Genomic DNA, 19,383 nt, shown 5'->3' with positions numbered 1-19,383 from the left:
GTGTGTTTAATATACAGTATGTTGTGTACAAAAAAAAGAGAGAAAAAGAAATGAGATTCTCTAGTCATAACTGCTTGTGAACCACAAAGAAAGGCTGGAAGTATGCATAAAACACTAAGAGCAAGGTGACCTGCAGGGAGTGGGCGGGCACCATGGGAACTGAGCAGGTGGGAAGTTAGTCTGGGAGGGGGAGTTTTCCTAGTACAAAAATTTCTATATTTTCTAAGTTTTGAATCATGGGAAAGTATTATCCATTTAAAATTTAGATAAAGATACAAATCAAGGGGCGCCTGGGTGGCTCAGTGGGTTAAGCCTCTGCCTTCTGCTCAGGTCATGGTCCCAGAGTCCTGGGATCGAGCCCACATCGGGCTCTCTGCTCAGCAGGGAGCCTGCTTCCCCCTCTCTCTCTGCCTGCCTCTCTGCCTACTTGTGATCTCTCTGTCAAATAAATAAATAAATAAAATCTTTAAAAAAAAAAAAAGATACAAATCAAAACCAATGAGATACCACCTCATACCAGTCAGAATGGCTAAAATTAACAAGTCAGGAAATGACAGATGTTGGTGAGGATGTGGAGAAAGGGGAACCCTCCTACACTGTTGGTGGGAATGCAAGCTGGTGCAGCCACTCTGGAAAACAGTATGGAGGCTCCTCAAAAAGTTGAAAATAGAGATATCTTATGACCCAGCAATTGCACTGCTGGGTACTTACCCCAAAGATACAATGTAGTGATTCAAAGGGGCATGTGCACCCCAATGTTTATAATAGCAATGTCCACAATAGCCAAACTATGGAAAGAGCCCAGATGTCTATCAACAGAAGAATGGATAAAGATGAGGTATAGGTATACTATGGACTACTACTCAGCCATCAAAAAATGAAATCTTGCCATTTGCAACAACGTGGATGGAACTAGAAGGTATTGCACTAAGCAAAATAAGTCAAACAGAAAAAGACAATTATCATATGATCTCACTCATATGTAGAATTTAAGAAATGAAACAGAGAATCATAGGAGAAGAGACGGAAAAATAAAACAAGATGAAATCAGAGAGGGAGACAAACCATGAGAGACTCTTGATCATAGGAAACAAACTGAGCGTTGCTGGAGGGGAGGGAGGTTGAAAAAAAAAGAAATTTAGGTAAAGAAATTTAAAATAGCCATAAAAATTTATAATAACTAAAGTAGTGCTTAGAGAGAAATTTATAAGAAATGTTTACTAAAAAGGAAAAGCTGAAAATGAAGGAGTTTAGCATTCATTTCAAGAAGTTAAAAATGGAATAGTAAAATAAACTCAAGAAAGCAGAAGGAAGGAAAATAAAGACTGGACATTAATAAAATAGAAAGCAAACACAATACAGAAACTCAACAGAGCCAAAATAGTTGGTTCTCTAAAAAGAGTAATACAACTGACCAACCTCTGGTGAGACTGACCAGTAGCAAAACAGGCAAACAAAACAAAACAAAACCCCTGAGGAATGGAAAGCGGAACCCAATCACAGATGCCACAGGGATTAAAAAGATAATAGAAGGGTATCATGAACAACTTTATGACAATAAATCTGAAAAATCAGATGAAATGGATAAATTCCTAAAAAAAAACACATTTAAAAACTGACACAAAGAAACAGAAAACTTTGAATATTCCTAAAATTACTAAAGAAAAACAAGTTGAAAGTCTTCCCACAATGACAATGTAGACCAACATGTTTTTCCAGGTGTATTCTAGCAAATACTCAAGGACTAAAAGACTACAATCTTGAGGCACCTGTGAGGCTTAGCCAGTTAAGAGTCTGACTCTTGATCTCAGCCCATGTCTTGATCTCAGGGTCATGAGCTCAAGCCCCACGCTGGTGTGGGCCTACTTTTAAAAAAACTGCAATCTTGGGGCACCTGGGTGGCTCAGTGAGTTAAAGCCTCTGCCTTCGGCTCAGGTCATGATCTCAGGGTCCTGGAACCGAGCCTGGCATTGGGCTCTCTGCTCCGCAGGGAGCCTGCTTCCTCCTCTCTCTCTGCCTGCCTCTCTGCCTGGTTGTGATTTCTCTCTGTCAAATAAATAAAATATTTTTTAAAAACTGCAATCTTAAACATTCTTTGGAGTATAGAAAAAGTGAGAACATTTTTTAACTCATCTCTTTTGAGGCGAGCATAACCTTGTTACCAAAACTTGATAAGGATGGAACTAGAAGGAAAAACGACAAGTCAGTCTCTTTCAAGAGATATATATACAGAGTCCTTTAAAAAGCAGCAAACTGAATCCAGCAAGTTCTAAAAAGAATAGTCAAGGATAATACATATGACCAAACTGGGTTCATCTCAGCAATGCAAAATTGGTTTAACATTAGAAAATCAATGGAGCATTTAATTTCAAATGAAGCTTTGGCTTAATATTAGGATATCAATTAAGTACACTAGTTTAAATCAGTTCCATATTAATACATTCTTGAAAGAATGATCAGTTCTTAGGAATCAGTGAAAGGCGAATTAAATTCATCATGAGGGACCATGACACAGCCAATAAACCAGTAAAAATTTCAAAGTCCAGTAATTAAGATTGGCCAGGACGTGGAATGCTGGGAAGTCATACTGCAGTAAGAATATGAATGGGAACCAAAACTTAGGAAAATATCCTGCAATGCCAAATAAAGTAGAATAGGGGCTCACCTTCATATTCTATGACACGGCAATGGTTCACCCAGACAAAACTCTCATTCAAGAGATCCCTGCACTTCATACTAGGAGACACTTAAAAGAATGTTGTACATAGCAGCAGGTTTTGGTAATAGCAGAAAACTGGGAACAACCCAAATGTCTGTGAAAGGTAATCCGGATGAAAAGATGACGAACTACACAAAGGAATATGCTACAGGCCTACAAGCGTGTGCACCACAGCTCCCACCCTTGACAGGGCTGGATCTCAAACCCCAGATTTCCTTGCACTCTGCATGTTTTCATACAATATGATACCATTTATATAAAGTTCAGAAGAAGGAGGCTAAATTAAATGAGATGCATACACAGATGGCAAAACTCTAGAGAAAAGCAAAGGATTTCTCCTCACAAAATTAGGAGAGCTGTTATCTCTGTGGTAAAGGGAGAGAGAGGGATGTGTTGTGTGGGGGCACAGGGGAACTTTTAAGTTGCTCTCAGCATTCTTTCATAACCTAAGGCGATTGGATGGGTATTTCCTTTATTCATCCAGACATGACAGATGCATGTTTTATACCATTTTATGTATTGTGGTATATTTCAGTTTTTTTTTTTAATGTGATGTGGAAAAAAATGACCACAACATTAAGGACAAGAAGAATAGAAGAGGAATAATTTACCATGAAGATATCACAATTCTGAATTTATATGCATCTACCACAGCCTCAAAATGAGGAAGGAAAATTTAACAAAATCACCAAATCCACCATCACGGTGAAAATTTTAATATACCTCTTTCAATAACTGGCCACTGGAACAAAACAAAATTAGTAGAAAACTTGACCAAAACAATTAGTCTTGAACTGAATAGAGAAAACACATGGTTTCGAGCACACCAGGACAATTTTTTAAAGTTCACCAGAGAAAGTCAATAATCCCCAACGAATCACTGACACAACAGCATAAAATGAGAAATCAATAGCAATTATATAAAAACAACAAAAATAAAACACAGCTGTTTAGAAATATAAAAAGCATAAATCTAAAATAAGTTCTCGAGCAAAGTGCAAGTAACAATGAAAATGGAAACACTGGATATGGACAGCTTTCTCCATGCATGATTAGGAAAGGAGAAAGTGAATGAAGCATCCTGCAATTTCTATTATGGATGAAGGGACAATCTATTATACAAAGAGTTCTTATAAGTTTAGAAGAAAGAGAACAACAATCCATTAGGAAAATGAGCAAAGAAGTTGGATGGTTGAAAGAAGAGTAAAGGCTGAAAGAGAAATGGCTCTTAAATAGGAGTAAGATTATTTACCTTTTCCTAAGATAAATGTAAGTTAAAATGATACCAAGAAAGCACTGCTTATCTGATGCCTATTTGATGACTGGCCAAAATCTACAAGTTTAAAAATACTCTGGGTTGGCAGAGCTGTAGGGGAACTGGCATTCTCATACATTGCTGGAGGCAGAGTAATTTACCTAAGCAGGGTAACTTGGCAGTATGTATCAGAATCACACACGTCTACTTCCAGGAATTTAACCTACATATATTCTGTAGGTACAAGGTTATTCACTGTAGCACTTTTGTGCTAGTAAGACTTAAAACAACCTAAATGTCCATCAACAGGGAACTATTTAGTCAAATGATAGCACAGTGTATAAGAGAATAATAGCAACTATAAAAAAGAACAAGAGTGGGGCGCCTGGGTGGCTCAGTCAGTTAAGCATCCTTAATTTCAGCTCAGATCACGATCCCAGGGTCCTGGGATTGAGCCCCGGGTCCGGCTCCAGGCCCTGCAGAGAGTCTGCTTGAGGACTCTCTCTCTCTCCCTCTTCCTCCACCCTTACCCCTTCTTGCACTTTTTTCCTCTCTCTCAAATAAATAAATAAATCTTTAAAAAAAATAAAAAGAACAAGGGAGTGATGGGCAAAATGGGTGAAGGGAGCCAAAAGGTACAAACATCCAGTTATAAAATAAATAAGTCACAGGGATGTACAGTATGTGATTATATTTAATGATACCATATTACATATTTGGAAGTTGCCAAGAGAGTAGATCCTACAAGTTCTCATCACAAGAAAAAAAAACTGTAACTGTATGGTTGACAGATGTTAACTAGACTTACTGTGGTGATCATTTTGCAATACATAAAATACTGAGATATTATATCATATACCTGAAACTAATATAATGTTATATGTCAGTTATACCTCAATACAAAGACAAAAAGGAAAAAAAGCAAGAAACAAAGAGGGAGGGAGGGAGGAAGGAAGGAGGAAGGGAAGAAGAGGAAGCTATTTATATATGTATTTGGAAAGAGCTCAAAGATAAATGTTTGTATGAACATAGAAAAAAATCTCTGAGTCAGGGCACCTGGCTGGCTTAGAGCATGTGACTCCCCATCATGGGGTCATGAATTTGAGCCCCACATGGGGATAGTTTACTTACAAATAAAATCCCTGAGGAGCACCTGGGTGGCTCAGTTGGTTGAGTGCCCAAACTCAACCAGAAAAAGACAATTATCATTATGATCTCACTCATATGTAGAATTTAAAACAGAGGATCAATAAATAAATAAATAAATAAAACAGAGGATCATAGGGAAAGAGAGGGAAAAACAAAACAAGATGAAATCAGAGAGGGAGAAAAACTATGAGAGACTCTTGATCATAGGAATCAAACTGAGGGTTGCTGGAGGGGAGGAGGATGGCGGGATGTGGTAACTGGGTGATGGACATTAAGGAAGGCACATGATGCAATGAGCACTGGGTATTCTATAAGACTGACGAATCACTGACCTCTACCTCTGAAACTAGTAATACATTATATGTTAATTAATTGAATTCAGATTAAAAAATAGTGAAAAGAAAAAGAATTTTTTAAGTGTGGAAAAAAATTCAAGAAGCTTGGAAAAGAAATGAATAAACATAAGGAAGAAGGAAAGAAATAATAAAGATAAAATAATGATGTTAATGAAATAGTAAACAGAGTGGAAAAACAAAGTCAAAATGCAGCTCTTGGACTAACAGACAAATCTCTAGCAAGGTAGATCAACAAAAAGAGAAAAGGCAAAGTCAATATTAGGAATTAAAAAGGGGACAGACCTATAAAAAGTGATTATTAAAAATAAAACATTATAGGGTGCCTGGGTGGCTCAGTGGGTTAAGCCTCTGCCTTCAGCTCAGGTCATGATCTCAGGGTGGTGGGATCGAGTCCCGCATCAGGCTCTCTGCTAGGCAGGGAGCCTGCTTCCCCCTCTCTCTCTGCCTGCCTCTCTGCCTACTTGTGATCTCTCTCTGTCAAATAAATAAAATCTTTTAAAAAATTTTAAAAAATTAAAAAATAAAACATTACAATTTTATGCTAATATATTTGAAAATTTAGGTAATTAAATAATGTCCTATGGAACTGTAACTTGTTAATGCTTCATGCATTAATATGAAAACCTCTTATCATTTAATAAATTAAATCAGTAGTAAAAACCATCACCACAATACACAATATACAGTATTGTGGTATACTGGGACGAGGTGGTTTTAGAGAGTTCTCCCAAACTTTTAAAGAATAGATTAAAAAAAAAAAAAGAATGATTAATTCCTATCTCAGCAAACTGTTCCAGTGAACAAGGAAAAAGAGAAGCTTTACAAGACATTTATGAAGCTAATATAACTTGATACAAAGACAAGACTAAAACAATACAAGAAAATTGTAGACCAATTCACTTATGAAAACAGCTATAAAAATCAATTAAAATATTAGGAAACTGAATATATCAAGGTATTAAGAATATTTCTTGGGGCACCTGACTGGCTCAGTTGGTAGAACACGGGATTCTTGATCTCAGGGTTGTCATTGGAACCCCATGTTGGGTGTAGAGATTACTTAAAAATAAAATCTTAAAAAAATACTTTATGACCATGAATTATTCCAGAAATCTAAGGGTAAAAAAAAAATCTTAGAAAACAAATTAGTTGAATTCACCATATTAAAAAATAAAGATGAAAAACCATATAACCATCTTGATACAAAAAAAAACGTGTTAAAATTCCACACCTACCCATGATGAAAATATTTCCCAAACTAGGAATAAAATGGATCTTTATTCACCTGATAAAGGGTGTCTACAAAAAGCCTACAGGAAAACATCATTTTAATAGTGTAACTTCAGGAATATTCCCTTTAAAGTCAGAACAAGCCAAGGATGCCCACCATAGCCACTTCTATTGTACTGCAGGTATAAGAAAAATAAAATATATAAGGATTAGAAAGGAAGAAACCAAAGTCTTGCTATTTGCAGATAACATAATTATTCACAGAGAAAATCCATGAGAACCTGCAAACTATTAGGAATGAGAGTTCAGTAAAGCTGTGAATATAAGATCAATATATAAAATTAGGGGTGCCTGGGTGGCTCAGTGGGTTAAAGCCTCTGCCTTCCTGCTTCCTCCTCTCTCTCTGCCTGCCTCTCTGCCTACTTGTGATCTCTGTCTGTCAAATAAATAAATAAAATCTTAAAATTTATATATATATATATATAAAATTAATAATGTGACCATACCCCAGCAACATTCAATCAGAAAATGTAATTTTTAAAAGATGCCATTTACAGGACACCTGGGTGACCCAGTCAGTTGAGCATCTGACTCTTGATTTCAGCTCAGGTCGTGATCTCAGGGTCCTAGGATTCAGCCCTACATCGGGTTCAACGCTCAGTGAGAGGTCTGCTGGAGATTCTCTCTCTCTCTCTCTCTCTCACTGCCCCCCCCAAATGGATAAGTAAATCTTATCCATTTAATAAATAAGAAATAAAGAAAAATAAATTAAAAAATAAAAGATGCCATTTACAATAGCATCAAAAACTATAAGGTACCTGTATGCTTGAAACATTTGCCTACACACAAGACACAAATAAAAGCTATAAGATATCTAGAACTAACCTCACATGAGATATACAAAAGCTTTCATAGAGAAAATTAAAGTCTTACTAAAGTACAAGGCAATAAGTAAATAGAAGTATACATTATGTTCATAGTGAATGAACAGTCAATAGCATAAAATATCAATTCTCTCCAAATTAATATAAAATTCAGTGTAATTCCAATTAAAATCCCCAAGAGTTTTTTCACAGAACTTGTCCAATAATCTCAGTTTTGAAATCTGAAGGAAAAAAATGACCATTATCAGATACCAAGACTTACTAAAAAGCTATAGTCCTTAAAAAAAAATGTGGTATTGGCATAAGAATAGACAGACTATTGAAACAAAGGAGAAGCCAAGGAAATGAATATACACATATATGGCAACCTGATAAATGCCTGATGTGGCACTACAAAGTATGGGCTGCTCAATAAATGATGCTGAGACAGTCAGTTATCCAGATGAAAAATAGGTATATATAGGTTCCAAGCTGACATGATATATTAAATTAAATTAATTTATTGAATTAAAGTCCAACATATGAGAAGAAAACTTCTATAACTTGGAAAATATAAACAGGACCTTTCCTATTAACAAAAGATATAAAATATACAAACTTAAAAGAAAAAGATTGATATTTTTAATCATATTGGAATTTTTTAAATTTTAAATTAAAAGTACATTGGCAATACTATGAACAAAAGAAAGAGACAAGCTGAGATAGACAGAATGTAGATGACCAAGGAAGTAAATCTGGAATATATAAAGAATGCCTTCCTAACTCATTCTGTGAGGTTAACACTACCCTGATACCAAACCCAGACAAAGATATTACAAGAAAACTATAGACCAAGATCCCTTGTAAATACAAATGCAAAATTTCTCAACAAAATACTAGCAAACCAAATTAAGTAGCATGTTGAAAGCATCATGCATCATGATTTATGTGGGTTTTATTCCAGGAATGCAAAGATGGCTCAATATACAAAAATCAATCTGCATACTGCAATACATCACATCAAGAGAATGAAGAAAAAAGCCTTATGATCATCTCAATTGGTATGAACAAAGCATTTGACAAAAGCCAACACACTTTCCTGATAAAATCACTTCATAAACTAGGAATAGAAGAGAATATCCTCAACATGATAAAGGCCGCAAAAGAAAACCCATAGCTAACATCATAATCAATGGTGAAAGACCAAAAGCTGTTCCACTAATAATAGGAACAAGATAAGGATGCTCAGTTTATAACACTTCTATTTTACATAGTACTGGAAGTTCTAACCAGAGCAATTAGGCAAGAAAAAGAAATAAAGGGCATTCAAATTGGAAAGAATGAAGTAAAATAAAATCGTCTCTATTCACAGCGATATGATATTACACATAGAAAATCCAAAAGAACATACACACAAAAAAACTGTTACAGCTAATAAATGAATTCAGCAAAGTTGCAGGATATAAAATCACCCTGCAAATATTAGTTGTATTTCTGTATATTTGTAATAAACAAGCTAAAAGGGAAATTTTTAAAAAATTTTCACTTACAATAGCATCAAAAAACAAACTACTTAGGATAAATTTATCCAAGGAGGTGAAAGACTTGCATATGGAAAATTATAAAATATTACAGAAAGAAATTATAGAAGACACAAATAAATGGAAAGACATTCTATGTTCACGGATTAGAAAACTTAAGATGGCAGTACTATACAAAGCGATCTACATATTCAATGTAATCTCTATCAAAATCCCGATGGCCTTTTTTATAGAGAAAAACCTATTTTAAATTCATACAGAATCTCAAGGGATCTCATATACAGAACAATCTCAAAAAAAGAACAAAGTTGGAAGACTCAACACTTCCTAATTTCAAAACTTACTGCAAAGCCACAGCAATCAAAACAGTCTGCTATTGTCATTGGGATAGACAAACAGACTGACCGATGGAGTAGAACAGAGCTCAGAAATAAACCCTAACATACTTGCTCATTTGATTTTCAACAAGGGTACTAAGGTCATTCAAAGGTACAAGGATAGATTTAAAAATTGGTGCTAGAAAAACTGGATATTTACGTGCAAGCTAATGAAGTTGGATCCTTATCTTACTTTGTATACAAAAATCAACTCAAGGGATGCCTTCCTGGCTCAGTTGGTTAAGCATCTGCCTTTGGCTCAGCTCATGATCTCGGGGTCCTGTGATTGAGCCCTGCATGGGGCTCCCTGCTCAGGGGGCAGCCTGCTTCTCCTTCTCCCTCTGTCCCTCCCCCCAACTTGTGCATTCTCTCTCTCTCTCAAATAAATTTTTAAAAAAATTTAAAAATCAACTCAACCATGACCTTGGAATAGGTAATGATTTCTTAAATATAAGGCCAAAAGCACAGGCAATAAAAGAAAAAAATGGGCAAATCAGACCTCATCAGAAAAGAAAACTATTATGCATGAAAAAATACTATTAACAGAGTGAAAAAGCAAGGGGTGCCTGGTTGGCTCAGTTGGTAGAGCATGTGACTCTTGATCTCAGGGTCATGAGTTCAAGCCCCACATTAGGCATGGAGCCTATTAAAAAAAGAGAGTAAAAAAGAAACCCACAGAATGGGAAAAAATACTTGCAAATCATATATCTGACAAATAATTACTATCCAGACTCTATAAAGAACTCCCCACAACTCAACAATAAAAAAAAAACAAATAGCTCAATTAAAAAATGGGAAAGGATTTAAATGGACATTTCTCCAAAGAAGATAAACAAATGGCCAATAAGTACATGGAAAGATGCTTAACATCATTTGTCATTAAGAAAATGAGAATCAGGGACACCTGGGTGGCTCAGTTGGTTGGGCAGCTGCCTTCGGCTCGGGTCATGATCCCAGCGTCCTGGGATCGAGTCCCACATCGGGCTCCTTGCTCGGCAGGGAGCCTGCTTCTCCCTCTGCCTGCCACTCTGTCTGCTTGTGCTCACTCTCGCTCCTCTCTCTCTCTCTCTCTGACAAATAAATAAATAAATAAATCTTAAAAAAAAATGAGAATCAAAACCACAATGAGATACCACTTCATACCCATTAGGATGGTTATTACAAAACCCAGTAATAATAAGTATCAGAGAGGGTGTTGAAAAACTGGGAGTTTTTGTGCGTTGTTAGTGGGAATGTATAGTGCAGCTGCTGTGGAAAACAATTTGGCAATTCCTTAAAAAGCTACACAAAGAATTACCATGAGGTATATTTCTGTCCTAGGTATATACCCCAAAAGAATTTTGAGCAGGAACTCAAAACACATGCTTGTACACCAATGTTCATTGCAACATTATTCACAATAGCCAAAAAGTGGAAGCACCAAAGTATCCACCCACCGATAGATGAACAGATAGGCTAAATACCATATATAATACAATGGAATATTACCAAACGTTCCACAAAAGGAATATGCTATAAAAAGAAGTAAGATTCTGATACATACCACAACATGGATGAACTCTGAAAACATTATGCTAAGTGAAATAAGCCAGACACACACAAAAGGGCTAATAATGTGTGATTCTACTTATATGAGGTACCCAGAACAAGCAAATTCATAGAGACAGAAAGCAGAACAGAGAGTGGGGGAGGGGGAGAAATGCAGAATTATTTCTTAATGGGTATAGAGTTTGGAATGATGAAAAAGTTCTGTAAATAGTGGTAATAAGTATACAACATTGTTAATGCCACTGAATTGTACACCTAAAAATTGTTAAAATGGTAACTTCCATATCCATTTTACCATAACCTAAAAAAATAATAAAAATAAATGAATACCTACACATTAAAAAGACATTGAAAAAATGGGCAATGCACCAAACTCACCAATAAAACATGCATTCCTGGTAACTCCGTTATTCTACTTCTAGGTTTTTACCTCGGACAAACTCTTGCACACTCACAATGAGACCTACATTGCAGCACTGTGTGTAAGAGCATTTGAGTTGAAACCCAACCATTCCTTAGTAGAGGGATAGTAAGTAAACAATGAAACACAACACAGCCATCAAAATCATTGAACTAGATCTCCATGTCATGCCACATAACAGCAAACATTGATTAGTGAAAAAGCAAGTAGATACCACTAACGTATAATTTTAAAATACAAAACAATATGTATTGTCTATGATATGTGTACAACTAATAAAAGTACAAAGCATGCATGGGGATGGTTGTGGTTGTTTCTGGCGAGGAGGGAGAGGAAAGAAATGAAAGGGAGGGCTTTAACTATATCATTAGCATTTTGTTCCTTTCTGATGGCAAAATGTTAACATCTGTTTCCCTTGGCAGTGGATATATGGGTCTCTAGGACATTATTTTCTAAGTTTGAAATGTTTCATAATTAGAAATTAGAAAAGGAAAAATCTTAGATCTCTGTGAAATCTTAACATAAGAATTGAGATGGGGATCCAAATTTGTTTAATTCAAGATGGCTAGTCATTCCCAAACTCCACGGGGACAGCACTTTTACCAAACACCATACACACTGCTCCTACCCAGGAGGCATTGGGAAGACTGAACTTCACAGTGGTTGGCCTGGAGGGGGGAGGTTTACTCAATCACGAAGGCAATGAACTTGGGTGGTCTATCAGGATATAAGAACTAAAAAATGAGAAACGGCCAAATAGGAATGCCCTCAACTGTCTGCAACTAAAACCTCGACTCCCCAACAAATACAGCACCCTTTCATTTCTGTGACGACCCTACACACGCTCAGGGTAACTGCTCCTCTGTTTCCTCTCCCGGCCCTGCCCATATTCTCTTTCCCATCTTTCTCCTGTGACTCAGTCTCTCCTTTCTGCCAGGTCCACCCAACAGCATTTACACATGCTCCCATCTTAAAACACAAACAACAACAACAAAGTACCACTCTCCCCAACCTCATAATCCCTCTAACTAGGGCTCACCTTTCCCCTCCCCTTCACACCCAGACTTCTTCCACATCTTCACCTGAAACTGCTGTAGCAAAGATCACCAATGACCTCTGCTCAGGAGAGACTTGGAGTAGAGGACTTAGAACTTCTCATCTGGTTCCCATGCCAATGGTCTGAATTTTCATTTCCTTGTGCATGCATGCTTTGCTTTTATTAAAATTCCCATGATCACCTACAAGCAGTTTTTAATTCTCTTCCCTGAAGGTTCAGATGCAACTGTTGCCATGGACCAGTCCCTCCTTGGGTTGCGACGCTGTATCTCCTTTCTGGCCCCTTCTTCTCGGCAGATCCCCCCTTCTGCCCATGCTTTCAACAATGGCTTCCTCAACATTCTGTTCCACTTTTCTCACTATTTACTGTATCTTTGGGAGGATTTTACCCAGACCCTGACTCCAATTATAGCCAATATGTTGATGGCTCGCAGCCCCCTGGGTTCAATCTGGATCTGTCTCCTGCGATCCAGACCCACAGATAAAACAGCCTCCTCAGAAATCTCTTGAGTCTTCAGCCACCAAAATCATCATACTCAACACCAGAATCATCCTTTTCCTTCACCAGACCTATCCTCTTTCTACTATACCTAACTCAGTAACAGGAACCACCCACCACCTACCCAGTTGCTCAAGCCAGAAACCTACGAATCTTACTCTATTGACTCTGTCCTCTTAATCTCCCCTGGAGTTCACATTTCTTTATCCCTTGGCCACCTTCTTTTCTCACCTGGATTGCTGCAACCACCTCCTAACTGGCCTCCCAACCATTTGCTACACTCCAGCCAGAGTGAGCTTTCCAAACCAAAATTGGATATGTCATCATTCTGATTCAAATATTTCCCTGGCTTCCCCCTTGGTTCTCAGATTGTCCAAACTCCTCAACATAGCTACAGAAAGTCAGAGCTTTCTGACGTGTAAACTGTCCCCTAACATTTGCTGAGCCTCACCTCCCACACTCCCTGCCTGCAATTCTCTCCAGTCACCGTGAATAGGAATCAATTGCCTCTTGCCTCCAGGCCTTTGGCACCTACCATACCTTCCACCTTCAATGCCCTCTTCCCTCTCCCACTCCTCTACCACTGCTAGACTAACTAACTCTTCAGCCTTCAACTCTCAGTTCAAAGGTCACATTCCCAGAAAGCTTCCCCTTTACCTAGACTTGGCCATTTCCTTTACTGTGTGGCCTCCTATGATATCTACTTCACCAGTCAGTCTTTATCCTGCTTGTTGTGGCTGTTTATTTAATGTCGGTCTTCTGAGAGCAGGACTAGGTCTCTCAGTCACCATTTTATCCCCAGTTTCTATTACAGTGCTTGGCACAGGACATCTGTTCAATAGATGAGAGGAAAATGCAGTCTTTGCCCTTGGTTCTTAGCCTACTGAAGCTACAAATAATAATAAAGAAATAGGGGACCATGGGTGGCTCATTTAAGCATCTCACTCCTGATCTCAACTCAAGTCTTGATCTCAGGGTTGTGAGTTCAAGCCCCACACTGGGCTCCACGCTGGGTCTGGAGCCTACTTAAAAACAATAATATAAAGTAAGTGCTATAATACATTATACAGGTGTGTAAATACTTGTGGGTTGTATGGTCTGAATGTTTATGTCCCCCTAAACATCTATGCCCAATAAAATGGTATTAGGAAGTGGAACCTTTGGGAAGTGCTTCGGTTATAAGGGTGGAACCTTCACGAATGGGATTAATGCTCTTAAAAAAGAGCTCTCTAGCCCCTTTCACCATGTGAGAATAAACAACAAGTCTACGACCTGAAAGAGGGCCCTCACTCCACCACACTGGCACACCGATCTCTGACTTCCAGGTTCCAGAACTGTAAGAAAAAAATTTCTGCTTATAAGTTACTCAGTCTGTGGTATTTTCTTCTAGCAGCCCAAATAGATTAAGCCGTGAATATATGTGGATGTAGATATATGTTTATGAAATGCTGACTAGGGGCGCCTGGGTGGCTCAGTCGGTTAAATGTCTGCCTCGGGCTCAGGTCATGATCCCAGAGTCCTGGGATCGAGCCCCGCATCAGGCTCCCAGCTCAGTGGGAGACCTGCTTCTCCCTCTCCCACTCCCCCTGCTTGTGTTCCCTCTCTAGCTGTCACTCTCTCTATTAAATAAATAAAAAATTTTTTTAAATGCTGAAGAAACCATCTGGATTAGCCAAGAAAGTTCACATGAGATAAATGACATTTGAACTGCCTTATCACTTGTTCAACAAATAATTTCTGGGCACCTTCTTGGTGCCAGGCACCATTCCAGGCACCAAGGATATAGCAGAAAATAAGACAGACAAAAAATTTTAAAAAAGAAAATTCCCTGCCTTCCTGGAGCTTATTCTAGTCGGGAAGACTGAGAGAGATATTAAACTCAAACAAATAAGATAATTTCAGGAAATGATACATGCTTTCAAGAATATAAAACACTGTAGGTGTTTACCAGCAAGGGGGCAGAAGGATGGGTGTGTTCTGCGTGCCTACTTTAGGGCTCCCTGTCCAGGTGTCACAGAGATATATAACCTGAATGAGGGGATGGAACCAAGCACCTGCAGATCTGGAGGAAGACAGCTTTAGGCAGAGGAAACAACAAGACCCATTGATTCACAGAACAGAAAGAAGGCCAGTGGGGCAGAAACACAATGAGTATTTATATCTCCAGCCCAGACCTCATCCCTGAACTCCAGAATCACAGAGCCAACTACCAACTGGACATCACCACTGAAGGTTTATATCATTTTGACCTTTATATGTCTAACACCTACCTGCTTTCCCCTCCAAACCCATTCCTTCCCATTTTAGTAAATGACAGTTGCCTTGTTCCAGCTGCTCAAGCTAAAAACCCTGGAGTCATACTTGACTTCACCCCATATCTAATCCATCAGCAAATCTTACTGGCTCCACCTTCAAAATACATCCAGAATCTGAAGTCTTCCCACCACCTCCACGGCCACCCCAGTCTTGGTGAAGTATTTGGATGTTAGCCTTTGTGCAAGGCGGAATCACTGAAGGTTTTCCAGGACTGGACAGAGAAGTGACACTTGACATAGAGGTGTTATGGGAGCCAGCTCACACCAGTTCACAACAGCCAACTGGTAAATGTTCAGGAATGTTGCAAGATGGTTGACATCAGAGTGACCATGGTATGAATTTGGCCATGGTACGAATATTTATACCACAGATATTGGCAAACGTGACAAATCAAGGCTCCCCTCTCCCCACCCCCAACTCTATCCTGGTGATCAGAGTCTTCAACAACTACCAGAACACAACTGCATGTGAAAATCTGTATTACAGAAAGATAATTCGTGTGTGGTCAGGTGTGTAATTCTGTTCTCTGTAGGTGGTTATGTTTGTGAATACACATTAGAAGCACCTGAAGAACCTTTCCCACCATACATCCACCCGCTTGCCTGAATTCAATTCAGGACCACTAGATCAGGAACACCTGTTAAGAGGTTGCTGGCAGTGATGCAGGTGAGAGATGAAGGCACCAAGCATAGGAAAGAAGAAAGTAGTCAGAGAAATCTAAACAGAGAATGAACAGGCTTTGTCATTTATTCTGAGAAAACTAGATTCCTTTCCTTCACACTGCTCCTCAGTTTGTAGTTACAGACATTTCTGTGGTTCTTTTGTTAACATGTCTTCCTGTCTAGACTGAGCGCAGGGGCTGCATGTTTGCTGACCACTGTGTGCCCAGAGCAGAGCCCAGTGCCTACACCAGTACCACCTCACTGACAAGTCCTTCCATGAAGAAAGGAAGAGTCAGAAATGACGGTCAGGTAATAAGAGAAGAAACATGGAAAAAAACAAACAGGCGTGGCTAGGGGATCCGAGGGAAGGATTTGGGAAGTGTTGACTTTAAGTGCCTCAGACTATCCAGCTACCAGCTGGAAAAGGAGTCTTAAAGAGTTTGGGGTCTGGAAGAGACCTTCTGGAGTCTAACATGCAACCCTGCCCTCCTCCCTTAGAATCTAAATTGTCAACTTCCCTGTCCTGAGACTCACCCGAACCTCGGCCTCCCGTGGCCTCCCATTGAGGTCGCACTTGGACCCATTGCCATAGGTCTGGCTGTGGTAGCGTTTCAGGCGATGCTGCTTGGAGGCCTGGGGAGGACATTAAGAAGGAGGGCGGGGGCAGAAGAAAGACCGCAAAGAGGAAGAATGGCACTTTGTCCTAATGGCCACCAAGCCCCAAGCAACATGTCAGCTAATTCTGCCCCTCCCCTTCTGATCAGGGCTTAGTCTACAGCCAGGACCCCATTTTCTCCCAATCCCAGACCCCTGCCACCTTGGCTGTTTCATCATCCCAGTCGAAGGCCGATTGGTAGTAGCCAAGATAGAGGACTTCACCTTTGATCTCTGAATCTACAAGAGAAATCACAGTGAAGCACCATTACTCCCTTCTAAGAGGACCAAGAGGGAAGGGGACTGGGAGGGTAGGTCACCTTCCATGACGTGGTGCTGAGGGCTTAGGGAAAATGTAGGCGTGAGTCACCTTCCATGTGGTACTGCTGGATGTGGCGTCCATAACAGAATTCATACGTCCACCAGTCCTTGGTCTGACAATAAAAAAGGAATAATCAAGGGGATAGAGTGCAGATGTCTCTGCTTGGAACCTGAATCTCTCCTGGCTCCAAAACACTTAACCTCTCAACTACTTCTCCTCCCGTCTGCTTCCACACTCCATTCTCCAGATTCTCAGAGAGGAGCAAGGGCTGCTTTCCTTCTGTGACTGGGGAAATACCTCTAGGGTATGTTTTACACCTGTGGTCTTTCCACTCCTCCCTTTCTAAAGATTTTTTAAAAATCCTCTTTGCCTTCCATAAAGATAAGAAATCGTGATATCCTTGAAGCACTCAGACTAGGAAAATACAGAATATTCAAATACTAATTGAACTTCTACAACATTCCTTGTGCTGTTCTAGCCACTGGGGATACAGCCGTGAACAAGATAAATTCTCTGACCTCATGGACTCACATTACAGAGCAAAATTAAATAAACTGATGATTCAGTTGGTAAGATGATTTCAGATCATGAAAAATGCTATGATGAAAATAAAATAGGATACTGGGCAGAGAGTGACAGGGGCAGGGGGTGACTTTACCAGGAAGGCATCTCTAGGACAGTGTCCTTCCTACCCACACTGACTCTCCTCAGGCACCTCAGTCTTGGCTTAACTATTACTCTACGTACGATCTTCTATCCTAACCCTCCTCTACATTCAGCAAAGTGTCATCAGTGGTTGCAAGATTCTTTGCTTCTTTCCTGTCTGTACAATATGTCTGCTCCCCTAATGGCCTTCTTAACTCCCCCAAGGTCCTCTCGATCCTCTTCATTCATGGGCACTCTGGCTCCCAGATAGCTAGCCAGCTCCCAAGCCCTCATTCCACCCTCCCCAATCGCTTTCACCTTCAGCAGGCAAGGAGCATCTTTCATTGGGCTCAACAACTCAGGGATCCCAGGCCCTCGGTAAGCAGGTGCCTCCTCCTCCCTTTCACGCTGGAAGTGAATAGCTCCAGCTGGCAGGCGACATTCATAGCGCTGTTTGTACTTAGAGGAGACAATCACCACGTCGGAAGCTTGGCTCTGGGAAAGAAGGGAGGATGGGGGGTGGGCAGGGAGGCAAAGAGAGGCTGGGATTAGAGAGAACAACGAGACCCCTCTTCAGATCCTGGGGAAGAGCCCAGTCAAGTAAGAATGAGCCACAAGTCCTCCAGCTGTGTTTGGCGGGTGAGGGGAGAGAGCACTCCCACTTCTCGCGGGGCGGAGTCTGGGTGCTCCGATCAGGAACTGAAGCTGACAGCGGGAAGCCCCACCCCTCCCAGTCCCTAGCCCCAGGGGAATGGGTCTCAATCAACGAGCCTTAAGAGTCATCATAAAACTCCTACCTACTCTTCCCGATTCTTCTTAGGCTACCACTGCAGACTCCACAGCTGCCCTTCTTCCTGAACCTTTTCCCTCTTTCCCTTGCCCCAGACCCTGGCCACTCCACGCCTCCTCACCTGCCCTCCCATGACAGGCAATGGCAGGATCTCGATCCCATAACGCATCTCACTCAGCTCCTCTAGATTCAGGCTGCCGACACCGCCAGTCAGACTTGCGGGTAACAGGAGCCCCAGAAGCAGCAGCCACAACACACTGGACAGCAGCGTTTCCGCCGCCATCTTTCGTTCACCTTCTTACCCAGAGCAGCTCCTTCCGCCCTAAACCTGGCAGCGGCCTCACCCCGCCCATGAACGCAGCAAGGTCTCATTGGCTGGATAGTCTGTCCCTCTCACCTACTCTGTTTCCATTTGTAGACGTTGTCACGAAGCCCAGGGGGAGGCGGACCACGATGGCAAGCAAAACCGCTTGCTGCTTGTGACTGGTCAGAGAGGGCAACCAATTATCGACGAGATCAGACCCCCTCCCGTACTCTCCCGTAGCCAGAGAGGCGCGGGCTAATGCGCTGGCCCGTTGAAGTAATTTTTCTCTCTTCGCCTAACTGTCATGCGCGTCTCTTTCTCTCGCTCGCTCGCTCGCTCGCTCGCTCTCTCTCTCTCTCTCTTTTTAGACGTTTCTTGCATTGTAGACTGCTCCCGCCAGGTGGAGGATTGAAGCCAGTGGGTGAGAGAGAAGCCAATGGGTGAGTGCACGCAAAACCCATGAAAGTTACTTAACACTTGTAGCAAAGCAATTATGTAAAAACATTCCTCTTTTCACATATACATACAGCTTTAGGGTAATCTGGTAATCAGTGTCAAAACCTTTCTACACGATCCTATAATTGTCTTTCAAAAAAAAAAAAAATTACCCTAAAGAAATAACGGTGGCATCCAGTTAAAGACTGGGGTTGGGGTGGGGGGCAAATTCCCGTTTTAT

The 19,383-nt window shown here is 40.3% G+C and overlaps 1 protein-coding gene across 4 annotated transcripts in view; it reads right to left on the bottom strand.

Annotated features, from left to right (window-relative positions):
* OS9 (OS9 endoplasmic reticulum lectin) overlaps nucleotides 1-18,727 on the bottom strand; it is a 31,083-nt gene extending 12,356 nt beyond the window's left edge. For 2 of the 4 annotated variants that reach the window (XM_080810461.1, XM_080810463.1), the window contains exons 1-5: nucleotides 18,525-18,727; nucleotides 17,932-18,108; nucleotides 17,017-17,080; nucleotides 16,810-16,886; nucleotides 16,527-16,625 (exon numbers count right to left, since the gene is read on the bottom strand). In XM_080810461.1, coding sequence (XP_080666587.1) covers nucleotides 16,527-16,625; nucleotides 16,810-16,886; nucleotides 17,017-17,080; nucleotides 17,932-18,108; nucleotides 18,525-18,686 — 579 coding nt within the window. In that variant the 5' untranslated portion in view covers nucleotides 18,687-18,727. The remainder of the gene's footprint in view (nucleotides 1-16,526; nucleotides 16,626-16,809; nucleotides 16,887-17,016; nucleotides 17,081-17,931; nucleotides 18,109-18,524) is intronic. The other 2 variants (XM_080810460.1, XM_080810462.1) reach the window with 1 other exon arrangement.
* Nucleotides 18,728-19,383: the final 656 nt, after the last annotated feature.

The sequence above is a fragment of the Martes martes genome (assembly GCF_963455335.1).
Source record: "Martes martes genome assembly, chromosome: 8".
Taxonomy (NCBI): domain Eukaryota; kingdom Metazoa; phylum Chordata; class Mammalia; order Carnivora; family Mustelidae; genus Martes; species Martes martes.
This window is presented reverse-complemented; position numbering and strand designations above follow the sequence as displayed.